Source organism: Bubalus bubalis, chromosome 19, assembly GCF_019923935.1.
Source record: "Bubalus bubalis isolate 160015118507 breed Murrah chromosome 19, NDDB_SH_1, whole genome shotgun sequence".
In the NCBI taxonomy this organism is placed as follows: domain Eukaryota; kingdom Metazoa; phylum Chordata; class Mammalia; order Artiodactyla; family Bovidae; genus Bubalus; species Bubalus bubalis.
This window is the reverse complement of record NC_059175.1, coordinates 39,579,882-39,594,823: the sequence shown is the minus strand read 5'-3', so window position 1 is coordinate 39,594,823 and position 14,942 is coordinate 39,579,882. Positions and strand designations below refer to the sequence as shown.

The window sequence follows — 14,942 nt, the reverse complement described above, 5'->3', positions numbered from 1 at the left end:
TGCCCAGGCCATTACAATGTGAGAGTGGGACATCATTTACTTGTAAGGTCACCCAAAGGGCCTCTAAAACGTTGGCATTACTTATTGCCTCCATTGTGCCTGGAGGCCTCAGTCTTTAGGAAAAGTAGAAAGAACCAACCAATTCTTAAAATTAGCAATAAAAACGATAACCCAGGAGACCTCCTTCAGATGGAAGGAGGCTTTACCAATAGCTCTCCTCTGCACCCATATTGCCCCTAAGGAACAGGTTGGCCTTAGTCCTTATGAGATGCTATATGGGAGACCTTTTGTTTATGTCAATGACCTCTTCCTAGATCCAGAGGCTCAGACCCTCCAGTCTTATACCATGGCCACTGGGCAATTCCAACAGGTGTCAACCAGGACCCAAAAGATTCTAAAGAGCCACTATGCTCCAGGGACTCAAGTTCTAATTAAATTCTGGAAAGATGGGTCCCCAAAGGCTCAACTCCAGCCCACACAGAAGGGCCCCTACCCTTTAGTATTTTCTATCCCCACAGAAGTCAAGGTACCAGGACAAGACTCCTGGATTCACTACTCATGAGTCAAGCCATGGAAGAAAACATAACAGCACACTCAATATACCTGTGAGCCCCTGGGAGCTCTCAGATACCTATTCAAGACTACAAATGAGTGCCATTCTAAAGAACACCCCCAAAATTAAGTTTCCAGGGATAAGATTTCTTAGGATAGCTCTAAAGAGCCAACACAGCTTGGCAGGTGTTGTACTCCAAAATAGAGAGGAGACAGATCTGATCCCTGAACAAGGAGGGACTTGAGCCATCTTGAATGAGACATCCTATTTCTGGGTAAATACACCCAGCTAAATTACAGAAAGTCTTGTGGTCCTCAAGGAAAACATTCAGATCCTACAGGATCTCAAAGAATGAGCTGGAGAGGTCTCGGGTGGCTACAATATCACTTTGGGAAATCCTGCTCCTGGCGAGGGGGAATTTGGTTGTGGCTAATGCCCCTACTAATCCCTGTTATCACCATATTGATGCTGCTTATGATTGCTCCATATATTATCAACTGTCTAACCCATTTTGTCTCTGCCCAGGTCAACAAGCTACAACATGCAGTGACAGTTCAACAAGGATATATAAAACTACAGCCGACCACAGAAAATATCACTCACCCTTAGATGAACACCACTATAAAGACTCTGAGGCTTGAGACTAGCAAGAGGGGGAGGCCCAAAGCCCCTCGCCATCCCAGCTCAGCAGGAAGTACCCAGAGAGACCTCGATGCCCCTATTCGAAAGAATTGGGCCTCCCATCTCTAGAGGGGGGAATGTTATATAGTTAGAATAGGAGAAAGGAATCCAAAATGGCAGTGGCTAAAAGACAAAAAAAGGAAAAAACCCACGAAAATGGAACAAAGTAAAATCTGAGGACCTGAGTGAGAACCTCAAGTGAAACAAACAGCCCTCCTGGCTAGCCTAATTTACAGAGGGCAGGCTGAAGGGGAGGAGAAAAAACATAAAAAGAGGAGCCAAAATTGAGCCCCTCTCTTCTTTTGGGTCGGCCTGCCCTCACGCCTCATGGATGTATTTTCCTTTGCTTGCCAAATAAATCTGAGCTGTAACCAAGCCGTAACACTGGTCTGCCATTTCAAATCTTTGCTGCAGTGAGACAGAACCAAGAAATTACACACTCCCCAGATAAAACCATCAGATCAGATCAGATGTGTCTGACTCTTTGTGACCCCATGAATCCCAGCACGCCAGGCCTCCCTGTCCATCACCAACTCCCGGAGTTCACTGAGACTCATGTCCATCGAGTCAGTGATGCCATCCAGCCATCTCATCCTCTGTCGTCCCCTTCTCCTCCTGCCCCCAATCCCTCCCAGCATCACAGTCTTTTCCAATGAGTCAACTCTTCGCATTAGGTGGCCAAAGTACTGGAGTCTCAGCTTTAGCATCATTCCTTCCAAAGAAATCCCAGGGCTGATCTCCTTTAGGATGGACTGGTTGGATCTCCTTGCAGTCCAAGGGACTCTCAAGAGTCTTCTCCAACACCACACTTCAAAAGCATCAATTCTTCGGTGCTCAGCCTTCTTCACAGTCCAACTCTCACATCCATACATGACCACAGGAAAAACCATAGCCTTGACTAGACGGACCTTTGTTGGCAAAGTAATGTCTCTGCTTTTGAATATGCTATCTAGGTTGGTCATAACTTTCCTTCCAAGGAGTAAGCGTCTTTTAATTTCATGGCTGCAGTCACCATCTGCAGTGATTTTGGAGCCCAGAAAAATAAAGTCTGACACTGTTTCCACTGTTTCCCCATCTATTTCCCATGAAGTGATGGGACCGGATGCTATAGTGACTTATAATTACATGATTATTCAACTTAATTAAAAACATTCTAAAATAGTACATTTAACAAAAGTGGGTTTATTTCCATGTAATACTTATTACATTTTTCTTACCTCAGTTTTATTTAAAGCCAGGTCAATATCTTACTCTAAATCACTTTATTAGTAATGCATGCTCTTTAGATATAAAGTCCTTCTGGGAAACATGCAACATTCAGTTATCTATTGGCAATGCACTTCAAGGAAAGTTTTGAAATTTGGTAAAAATAAACTTCAACCCTATGACTCCATTCCAGGGTGAGGTGGGAGAGGGAAAATATACACAAAATCACAAAGACATTACTGTCAAGCACCTTAGAGCTAATATCCATTTCACTTTAAAATAGCATTGCATATGGATTCAGGAAGAATTTCAAAATATTTGAAGATCAAAAGGAAAGAGTCAAAGACTGACATGAATGTGGAACACATTAAATTAGCTAACAGGGTAGCTCTCATTCATTATTTCCATTTCTAGCTATAGGGGGTAATCAAATACAAGTTAATTTACAGTTAAAAAGGTCTTTGTGAATATTCAAATTGTAACAGAAAATAAATTTAAGGGTTTGTTACTTCTAAGGGAATTCATTATGTAATATTTGTTAGATAGACATCTCTGTAGTGCATTTTAAATATGATTCAACATCAAGGTAAATTCATATTCCAATAATTCTTTGCTTAAAGTTAACTCATTTAGGGTTCTATCATCAGAATTTATGGCACATTCTCATGAGTGTAGTTTTCGTGGCAAACTTAATCCTTTGAGAATTTATTTTGGGGGAGGAGTAGGCAAAAGTCTAGCTGCATGGCTACTCCATGAAAATGGATTAAATATGGTAATCAAAGAAGTCATATAACTTTTTAAAATACACAGATTTTTACAAAATTTTGGCCCCACTATGCAGCTTGTGGGATCTTAGTTCCCTGACCAGGGATTGAACCCAGGCCTGGCAATGAAAGCACTGAGTCCTAACCATTGGACCACCAGGGAATTCCCATATAATTTTCTATTTTTAAAAAGCTTAAGCAATTTTATGATATGTCTGCTGAGTGAAATGCCCTTATATTTTGTACACATCAGTTTGACTGCATATGACTGGGTTTACAATTCCTTAAATACTCCATGCCAGTGTGTGTAAAGAATATTAGGCTAATTTCTAAGCAGACAGAAAAGTAGGTGATTACATTTGCACAATATGAACCTGCACTCACTGCAAGCCAGAGTCAACAGAGCTCTATTGTTATGTAAGAAACACAATGGAAAAAGAGTCCATCTGATAATCTAGACCTGATAAGCCCAATTTTGGATCATAGGAAAATTCTATTTCCAAAAATAAATGCTATTAGAAGTCAAGATTTAATTATAGCAGTATCCTTATTAAAAAGGAGTCAATTATTTGTGAGCATTGTGAATACTTCTGCTATCTAAAAGCTATCTGGAATTACTAAAAAATATCTACTTTATTCACGAATATTGACCCACTGGATCAAAGTGTTACTCCCCAGTTTAGACTTTACAAATATTTCTGGTACCTTGATCCAGGCAAGTGCCCCCTATTCTTTTCTTGTCCCCATCATAATCACTGCACCCTATTCTCTGCAATGCTCCAAAGAATAAGGAACCCCAAATCTTAAGAGTTCCTGAAAGCTGTTATTAGAGCAGCCAAAATTCTTTGCAAATGACTTTTCTGATGGGAACAATCATTTCTAACCTGTATGAAGAGGGGAATTCTCTTTTAGGTGCCTAGAAAAGAGCAATAAAGGTTGCTGGGTATATTAGTCAAGGTCTCTTGGGAAGACTATTTTGTGGTTTATTCTTCTGAGCCCCTGAGTCATCCCACATTATTGATGTACCTGTACTGTGATTATCAATGTAACCAATAAAAATGTTTTTAAATACAACATGTAGAGCCATCAACTCTAAAATCCCTTGGATCATGACAACACCATCTCAGCTACAAGTCTTCCCCAAAGTGGAGCTGGTCTATTCATAGTTTTACTTAGTTTCGAAGAGCAGGAAGCCTGCAAAGGTAGAGAAGCGCTGGTGGTCCCCATGAAGAGCACCATTGCCCATTCTCAGCCACACCTCATCCCCTTTGGCCAGCTTCAGCACTGCATGGTTGCTGGATGTATCTGATTTCCCCTTTGTTTCATAGCTAAAAGGAAAAAGAAAACGCACCAACTACTTAGTCTTTGAAGAGAACAGTCAGATCTTAACCAAAATCTATCCTCCCTCTCTCCCGGAGTCCCATACATTTAGTTATAATCTGGATTAAATTCTCTAAATGACACATGAGCAGAAATTACATGTGCCACTTATAGAACTGGCCAGTAAAACTCCCACAAACAATCCACCTTGATCTTTCCTCATTACGACTGTGTGGAATGCTAATGACAATGACCAGAATGAACTTGGAAACCTTTTATTGAAGCCTGAGTGCTTGAAGATTGTGGCATGAAAAGAAAAGGAATTTCTATCATGTTCAAGCCTTTGGGTCAATGTTAGAGCAGTTCAATCCACCTTAACTAACAATAGAATTTGTATCTAAAGAAGTGTGCTGCCCTAACCCAAACTGAAACATGTTGCATAAGCTCATGGTCAGGGACGGAGCAATGAGGAAATAGATATTGTGGGCTTCAAAGCTGGAGATCCCTGTCATGTTAGAGAAAACCATCTGGGAAAATGTGGTGACTTGGAGTAGAATGTCTGATGCATCAAAGCTTGTTGTTCTTTCTACCTTCTGACTGTGGCAATGATAATGACCAGTGCAAATTTGGGAGTCAGTTTTACAGATGGCAGAAAAGCTTTTACCAGCCCACATCCCTCAGAAACCTGTTGGAGCAATCCTCCATCCAACTTCCACACATTCCCCTCCTCTCTTTCTACCCCATTGTTCCCCAACCTGGAACCAGCCAAGAAAAATAGAATTCTAATATGTTCAAGCCACAGTCTTCTAGATCTCTTTGTTGTAGCAGTTTCACCTATCTAACTCATCTTTTCTCTTTTGGCTTTTCAAATACACCATCTTACTAGAGGCCAGGTTCCAAAAGAAAAAAAATGTCAGTCCCCACAAATCATCAAAAACAAACAAAAAAAAAAGATAGCAAACAAAGTTTTTCATAGTTTCTCAACACCCATTTCTTTAATTATGGGAAAGGTGTTGGCTCTCTGCCTCTTCTCTACATCTTAAGCTTGCTGCTAAGCTGCTAAGTCACTTCAGTCATGTCCGACTCTGTGCGACCCCATAGACGGCAGCCCACCAGGCTCCCCCGTCCCTGGGATTCTCCAGGCAAGAACACTGGAGTGGGTTGCCATTTCCTTCTCCAATGCATGAAAATGAAAAGTGAAAGTGAAGTCACTCAGTCGTATCTGACTCTTAGCGACCCCATGGACTGCAGCCTACCAGGCTCCTCCATGCGTGGGATTTTCCAGGCAAGAGTACTGGAGTGGGGTGCCATTGTCTTCTCTGACATCTTAAGCTTACATCAGAGCAAAGTGCATTTTTTCTTTTTTATATGGACTTTTCTCCAAGGAGCCTTAGGGCCAGGTTGCTAAGATAAACATCAGAGTTGCAACACAGCCTAAAGAGGGAGATTGGTTTCCAGCTCTTAATCTGCCAGCTCCAGGGATGATAGAGAAGGCCATCAAGAGAGCTAAACTCTAGGCAAAGGGAGCAGAGAGTAGGAAAGGAGAAGGATAGCCTGAGAGAGAAGGAAAGAAAGAGTTAAGAAAAGAATGCAAATAATTAGTTATGATGAGTGTTGCTAGTAATTAGCTCAAGACCTCTTATCAACCTGTGTGTGTTCAAGTTTATCAGATTCACTGCCCCACAAAGAGTAATGACAATCTGACCATATACTGGTGTATGGGAGCTCTGGATGACAACAAAGTTCGTGCCGGTCTCTGTTGAATCCTATTCACGTCCTGACATTGGCCATCCTTTGAGCAAACAATGGCAGCATGGATACCTATGATAGGAAAGACCACTTACCTGTACATGCTGAAGACTGTGTTGCCATTGTGCATGAGGTATACATACACTTCCTCAACATCCTCATGCTTCATCATGCTGAAGGTGAAGAAGTATACACCTGGAAGAGGCAGATATGAATCCACACTTATGTTAACTATTGAATGCTGAGGACTGGGACTTCGCATTCATGTCACTGGACTTCACATTTCATTTATTGGTATTCTAAGTGGTATGTAGGTTCTTTTTTTTTTTTTGCTCAGTTCTGTCTGACTCTTTGCAACCACATGGACTGTAGCTCACCAGGCTCCTCTGTCCATGGAATTCTCCAGGCCATTTCCTTCTCCAGGGAATCTTCCCTTCCCAGCAATTGAAACTGGGTCTCTCATATTGAAAAGAGATTCTTTACTATCTGAGCCATCAGGGAAGCTCGTGTTTTTTTTTTTTTTTTTTTTGCTGTCCTTGGTCTTAGTTATGGCACTCAGGATCTTCAGTCTTCATTGCAGCATGTGAGATCTTTAGTTTCAGCATGAGAACTCTTCGTTGTGCCATGTGGGATCTAGTTCCCTGACTAGGGATTGGACCTCGGGCTGCTGAACTGGGAGCACAGAGTCTTAGCCACTGGACCACTGGGGAATTCCCGTTATGTAGGTTCTTCTTGGCCTTTATTCCTATGAGTATCCATTTATCTGCTTGCACCTTCAAACTCCTTTAAATTTTTATGAGACTTTCTCAGTGCATAGAATAAGGTATAAAAGTCTATCCCTTAGGTTTAGAGTAACCATCAGCAGCACCTTCCTCAGGTGGACACAGTATAAGGACACAGTAGAGAGCCCAGCATGGAGGTACCCGTGGCCTCCTGTGGCCTGACAAAATGACCCAAGGACAGCACTGCCATTAACCAAAGATAAGGAAGTCATATAGCACAGAGAAATGTTCATCACTTCTAATGACTGCAGCAATTTCTCATGTTATTCACTGTAAGTAGGTGAAATTATGTACAATAAATAGATTGAACTTTGACTGAGCAGCGTGACCTTGCTACTAAAAATATGAACACTTTTCATTTTAAAAAGACCAACACACTTTAAAATATGTTAGTTTTCTCGTAAGGGCCTAGGGTTGCTAATTGAAAGCAACCTAATATACCTGATTCACTTTAAATACCAATTTAGGAAATACTTTTACTGAAAGATTAAGAGGAATCCAATAGTAGAGAGATGAATGAAAAGGAAAATCTTCCTAACTTCAAATGATCTTGGTTTTGAGAGTGCATTTTAGAAAGATGAATGAACATAAAGTAGCACATTCTTACTGATTTCCATGTTACATGTTTAAACTAATAGCCTTGCCTTAATGCATTTGAGCTGCTATAACCAAATACAACAGACTGCTCATGCTCAGTTGCTCAGACATGTCTGAGTCTTTGTGACTCCATGGACTGTAGCCCACCAGGGTCCTCTGTCCATGGGATTCCCCAGGCAAGAATATTGGAGTGGGTTGCCATTTCCTCCTCCAGAGGGTCTTCCCAAGCCAAGGATTGAACCTGGGTCTCTTGCATCTCCTGCACTGGCAGGTGGATTCTGCCACTGCACCACTTGGGAAGCCCCAAACAGACTTAGTAGCTTAGAAGTAGCAACAAATTTATTTCTCACAGCTCTGGAGGCTGAAATTCCAAGACCAGGTTAGGGCTCTCTTTCAGGTCACTGAGTTCTGGTTGTGTCCTCTCATAGCAGAATGGACCCCATAGACTCTGTGGGGTCTCTTCTCTGAGGGCACTAATTCCATTTATGAGAGTTCATTGTGATGCCTAACCCCATCATCTTGGGCATCAGGTTTTCAGTGTGTGAGTTTTGGGGGAACACAATCAGATCATAGTATACTTTGTGAAAGAAAAACCTAGAAACATCTGGAAAGAAAAAAAAAAAAAGCACCACACAGTTCTATGCTGTTTTCCAAAGGTGCAATCAAGTAAAAGAGAAGCTATAAGGCTACCATGTTGATCCATCTGCCTCTGAGTCAAGCTGAACCACATACAAATGTGTCAGTTCAGTTCAGTTCAGTTCAGTCGCTCAGTCGTATCTGACTCTTTGTGACCCCATAGACTGCAGCACACCAGGCCTCCCTGTCCATCACCAACTCCCGGAGTTCACCCAAACTCATGTCCATTGAGATGTATGATTTTGCTTAATTTGGAGCCAGGCTTGCATTTTCAATGCGCTAAGAATAAAAGATACAGTATAAAAATAAGCCACGCCCATTCATATGCCTAAAGGTGGATCTACTGATGCCCATTCATATGCCTAAAGGTGGATCTACAGATGAAACATAAAGGCAGATAGAAATCAGAGACTCAAATAAAATAATTTCTATGTGTGCAGTTTTTTGTATTTTACAAAACTTATTACTTACACACACAATTTTCAATGCCTCAAGAAGATTAAAGTGGGAATAAAAATGACAGAAAAAAATATTACTTTTCCTGAAGAAAAATGATGACCGCTATTAAAAAAATAGATGTAGAGGTATTTTAGAAACACTAAGAAACCAGATGGTGAATAAACAAAATGACTAGAATTGGAAATATAAAAGTGCATCTATATTACATCCACACATGGCTTTTCTCTGTAAGGGAACATACTGAAACCAGAGACAATATATTTTCACTTTGGTTTTCACATCTTCATGTGAAATTCAACCTTCTCTGTCCCATAACTCTCAAATGGTCATTTATAATCAACTCAAAAGTTTAAACAGTAAAGTGGGAGTCTAATGATGGTTGTTATTGTCCAAATTATGTCCAGCCCAAGAAAATTCTAAAAACCAACTAAATCCTTGAGCTGCAATTATAAAATCATTAAAAGCAATGGAACCACTCATTGGGGATATCTAGAAGTGTTTAACAAAACAGTTATAGGAAAATTTAACATAAATCTTCAGAGCAGAAAATCACATAAAAAGGTTTAAAGCTGACTGAAGGGTGATGAAAGATTGCTTCTTTCACTGCATATGTCAGTTTATTTCTGACTTCAGCTGGGTAGAAAAATAAATCAAGGCACACATTAAAAGTATTTGTGACAAATCTAACATGGCCACTGCCTCCATCAGAATTTTCTTCTTTTCCTTCTCAATGCCAGAGACAGAGACAAAGAAAATTGAAAACAAGCACCAAAAATATCCATTCTCTGCAAAACAAGGAGACCAGAAAGAAAATCAATCAACTTCAAGTGTCAGTTAAGTGCTGTCATATGTCAGTGATAGCAGGCAGAGTCACGTGGAGGCAACATGGAGGTTGGGCAAGGAATTTTGAGGAGGCCAAGTGGCAGCAGATCTCAAACAATTCCCAGAGAAGTGCCCTCCCCCAGCCCCCAATACAGAAGGGTCACTCTGAAGTACTGATGCTGAAAAGAAGCTCCCTCGAGCAGAGCTGGGATAAAGCAAAAGTTATATTTGGGAGGAAGTTTGCCAGATAAAGTACAGAAAGTGTGAAAAGTCCTTCTGCAATGGTGGATCCTGGGATCTGCCAGCAAATAGGAGGCAAAGGAACTGGCCAGAGCAAGGCTGGCTTCATGTTTCTCTAGACCCAGTGACTCTGGGAAGGCAGAGAAGTGTGGCCACACAGAAAGCACACAGAGCTGCTGTAGTTGAAAGAAATAGAGAGTGCCCGCTTCGGCAGCACATATATTAAAATTGGAACGATACAGAGAAGATTAACATGGACCCTGTGCAAGGATGACATAGACATTTATGAAGCATTCTATATTAAAAAAGACAGAGAGAGAGATGAGGAGTCCCCTGGCAGCAAGGGAGGAAACATTGAATTACCAAGCCAAGAAGTATGCTGAGGTCCCTTCGCTTCTTCAAGAAACTATGGCATAGTGCTGATCTAGGAAATCCATCAACCATCAGTTAATTTTAGAAAGTAGAAAAGAACAAAAATTATCAATAGATAAAAAAAACTCAACAAGAAGAAATGTCATCATGTGGGAGATGGAAAATAAAACCAAAGGTTCCATCATGGGTTTAAAAGTATATTAATGAAGGAAATTTCTCTATGAAAGAACATTGTAAGACAGAATGTGGAAACCCATGGTAGAAATGATCAGACAAGAGGCAGAACTGAAAACCAGGATGACAAGACTAATGTAAAACAAAGAAAAGGTTAAAATAGTACCACAGAAACAAGGCAGAAGAGAGAAGGAACTGGGAGAAGAAAAGGAGAATTAATCCTAGGAAGAAGCAATTAAGCATATGCAGGATGTGTGTGTGTTGGCCGCTCAGTCGTGTCTGACTCTTTGCAACCCCATGGACTGTAGCCCATTAGGCTCCTCTAGCCATGAAATTCTCCAGGCAAGAATACTGGAGTGGGTTGTCTGTACCTCCTCCAAGGGATCTTCCCAACCCAGAGATGGAACCTGCATCTCTTGTGTCTCCTGCATTGGCAGGTGGATTCTTTACCACTAGTGCCAGCAAAGGAAAAAAGCAAACATGAAATGGAAGTAAAGAACACCAAAAAATTAGAGAAAATAATACATGTAGAAGACAAAGGAAAGTTAAAAACAAAACAAAGTGTAATCAGAGTTCTTAAAAAAGTTAACAAGTGTTGTACTAAGATGGACGGGGTACTGTTTGTGAGCACATAAGAATATTTTATATCTGACATTGTTCAGAACTGCCAGTCTATGATGATAAAAATCTAGTTGACTTTTAATTGGGTTTATTATAACTGAAATATGCTATAGACTATATAGCCCATTATTGCCTGATTTCCTAACACAAGACAAACTGCTCCCAATGCCAACCTCACCTTAGTACAACAATGAGAAGAAAAAACTGTATTTATATTTTAAGATATAATTCAAAGAAACTTTCCTGGACAAAAAGAAGGGTTCCATACACATAATGAAGAGACACAGCAGGAAAATTTGATCCAGAATGATTAACATTTCTTCTGGAAAAATCACTAAACTTTGAAGATAAAGAATTCTTCAGGAAGTCAAGCAAAAAGATTAAGTCATTTATAAGAGGAAAAAGCTCAGATTTATGTCTGAGTTCTCCAGACCAAATGCCAGAAAACAGGACCAGAAAAAAATATGTAAACTAAGGTTTTTATTTGCAGCCAAGGTTATAACAGTTTAAAGCATGTAAAGTCTTAGAGAATACTGATGTCATAAGCTTTTTTGAGAAAATAATTAAAGGACAAGAATACTGGAGGGGGTAGCCTAACCCTTCTCCAGGGGATCTTCCTAACTCAGGAATTGAACCAGGGTCTCCTGCTTTGCAGGCAGATTCTTTACCAACTGAGCTATTAGGGAATCTCTAATTAAAGGACAAAGTTTAGCTAATAAAGAGATGTTTGGGAAACTTTGGCAAAATGACCAATGGTGAACAATGAATATATATATATAACTACAGAATAAGTTCAAATTATAGAAGAGGATAATGTTGATAAACTAAAATGCAATTACTTTATACCTTGACAATGTACAAATGATTCAACTGGCAAAAGTTAAAAATTAAGAAAGCGATTTGTAATAATATATATAATATTACATTATATATATATATATATATATACACATATACACATAATACTATCCAAAAGAAAACTGAAGAAGCTGTAATGTATTAAACAAAGTAGTTTTTTGCCGGGAGCCAGAGTGAGAACTCCGCCCATGGCAAAGGTCATGAGGAAGGAGGCTCAGCATACACAAAGGCGGGATAGAGCCTCAGGAGTCCCCCTGGAAATTCTCAAGCATCTACCCCAAAAACCAGAGTCTGCCTACTTTACTGCTTTGTGCTCTCACCTACACCTCTGATTTACAAGGGGCTGTCCCCCACCACCTCTCTCTGAAAAAGAGTTAACTTACAGCTCCAGTTAATAAAGTTCCTGGGCTTGACAAGAGTGTTTCAACCTACAAACTCCTTTGGAAGTCCTTTAGCCTGCTTGAACAGGTTCTTCCGGCCACATGTGATTATTCACAGCCTCCCAACCATGAGAGGCATGAGATGTTCTACACTGTCTAAATACAGATTCCTTTGAGCAGTTAAAAGATTGATTAGAAATTGTATTGGTGAAGGGTTTTTCACTTGTTGGGCCAATGTTTGCTGCTAAGTTTCCATATCCCTTACCTACTGTGTCCCTGGGAGTGTATTGATTAATATAATTGGTGTATAGGAATGTAAGTAGTAGCTTTAATGTTTGTAACCTTGGACTCTTGAGTTAATTCTTTTCTTGTTATAGCCCACCACACCTTTGCCCTATAGGAATGCAACTTTATCTAATTCTTTCAGAGGGTGGCGCCTAACTTTAGAATAATCACCTTTACAGAAAAATTAGTTTTCTGAAGAAAGAGTCATAAAATGTTAACAGGCTTCCTGGCCAGAAGATAATGTAAATCACCTAAACTTTTGCATATGATAAATTTGCAGGAAGAAAGCCTGGCTTCGATTAGGATCAAGGACTGCTGTCCTTGCATGACTCTACCCCTTCCCCCATTATCCTCTATGTATAACTTAAGGTATAAAAACTACTTTGGAAAATAAAGTGCGGACCTTGTTCACCAAAGCTTGGTCTCCCCATGTCGTTCTTTCTCTCACCTTCTGGCTGAATTCCCATCTGTAGCGTGGAGACTCATCAAGCCTACTAATTTTGCCTGGGCTTCTAAGATCTGACCGGGGAGGCCTTAGTGTCTCCTCTCCTTCAGGAGAATGGGAGGACGCCTGCGGCCTACGTAGGTGACGCAAATTCCTTATCTTGGAATTTTATTAGCTTTCCACGTAAACCAACTTATTCAGCCTCTTTTCTTCGCTGAATTTTCTCACTGATTCTTTCTCACTATCCTTATTTAACCACTCTTTATATCTTTAATTCTATTGTATCCTGATCGCCAAAGCCGTCTCCCCTTCAAATTCCCTGGATCCACCGAGGCTGGACCCCGGCAGTTTTTGTTTTTTAGTCGCAAAGTCGTGTCCAACTCTTTTGAGACCTCGTGGATGGTAGCCTGCCAAGCTCTTCTGTCTATGGGATTTCCCAGGCAAGAATACTGGGTAGCTATTCCCTTCTCCAAGGAATCTTCCTGACCCAGGGATCAAACCAATGTCTCCTGCTTGGCAGGCATTGGCAGGTGGATTCTTTAACGCTGACCCACCAGGGAACAAACAAAGTAGACCTCTGAAATATTATTAAGGACAAATAGAAACATTATATGATGATAAAGGGTCAATTCACCAATAATCTAAATTGTTTTTTAACTCATGAATGGATAAACTAATATCGCCACTCAGTGAAATACATAACCAGAAAAAGGAACACACTGCTGATTAATACATAGACATGGATAAATATTAAATTAATTTTGTTAAGTGACTTATATTCTACTATTTAATACCAGAAGACTGTATGACTATTCCATTTATATGATATTTTAGAGCTCTAGGGATGGAAAATCAATCAGTCATTGTCAGGGGTTGTAGTTCACAGGGGTTGACTACAAAGAGATAGCACAAGGGAATTGGGGAAACGAAAGCTTGTTCTGTTTGAAATAATAGTGATGGAGACATACCTCTATGCACTTGTCAAAACTCGTAGAACTGTACATCACAAAGAATACATTTTGCTGCAGGCAGAATTTTAAAAGCTCAAGTAGAATATCAGAGAATCTCAAAATAAGATTATGACAAATGAATCTAACTGTATTATGAAATCAATGAAGTAACAGAACTAAATGGCATGAAGAAAAAAGATGATCGGTTTTAACGGCTTCCCAGGTGGCTCAGCTCTGTCTGCCAATGCAGCACTAGTGGGTTTCATCCCTAAGTCAGGAAGATCCCCTAGAGAAGGAAATGGCAACCCACTCCATTATTCTTGCCTGGGAAATCCCGTGGAGAGATAAGCCTGGTGGGCTACAGTCTATGGGGTTGCAAAAGAGTTGGAGACAACTTAGCCACTAAACAACAACAGCAAGGGTTTTAAAGATGGCATTTTGAATAGATACCATAAAAAGGAAAAAAAAATGTATACAAACATTGCACCTTAGTTGGTAAATTTATTTTTCATGGGACATGGGTGTGCAATTTTTTAACTACTTTATTTGTATACTGCTGCTGCTAAGTCACTTCAGTCGCGTCCGACTCAGTACGATCCCATAGACGGCGGTTCAACAAATAAGTAAATATATTACAGATTAAGAGAGTTGGGGTTCTCCTTGTCAAAGAAAAAGCTGCAAAGAAACAAAGAGGATTCTAGGATGAACCCAGTGGTGCTGGATTTGAGTCAGTGGTATCAGAATTAACTCATGTTTCTTTCTGTTTTTTAACACACAAGATAGATAGATAGAAGAATAAATATAGTTATGCATGTACTCATGATTAGTATATATGTATATTTCCCAGCCCTGCCCATGGATAGGACCCAGAAGAAGTGACATCTTCAGAGCAATGAGTATGTTTAGCATGGGTCTTTGTTTCTAAATACTGCTGCTGCTGCTGCTAAGTCACTTCAGTCGTGTCCAACTCTATGTGACCCCACAGACGGCAGCCCACCAGGCTCCCCTGTCCCTGGAATTCTCCAGGCAAGAACACTGGAGTGGGTTG

At 40.3% G+C, this 14,942-nt stretch overlaps 1 protein-coding gene and 1 non-coding gene across 4 annotated transcripts in view; one reads left to right on the top strand and one right to left on the bottom strand.

Annotated features, from left to right (window-relative positions):
* Positions 1-2,396: 2,396 nt before the first annotated feature.
* The window catches only part of C1QTNF3 (C1q and TNF related 3), a 32,490-nt gene continuing 19,944 nt past the window's right edge, over positions 2,397-14,942 (bottom strand). For all 3 annotated transcript variants that reach the window (XM_025270644.3, XM_025270645.3, XM_025270646.3), the window contains exons 5-6: positions 6,369-6,468; positions 2,397-4,532 (exon numbers count right to left, since the gene is read on the bottom strand). In XM_025270644.3, the coding sequence (XP_025126429.1) occupies positions 4,373-4,532; positions 6,369-6,468 (260 nt within the window). In that variant the 3' untranslated portion in view covers positions 2,397-4,372. The remainder of the gene's footprint in view (positions 4,533-6,368; positions 6,469-14,942) is intronic.
* On the top strand, positions 10,008-10,114 carry LOC112580724. The gene has a single exon (XR_003105063.3). It is a non-coding gene; the product is annotated as a U6 spliceosomal RNA (small nuclear RNA).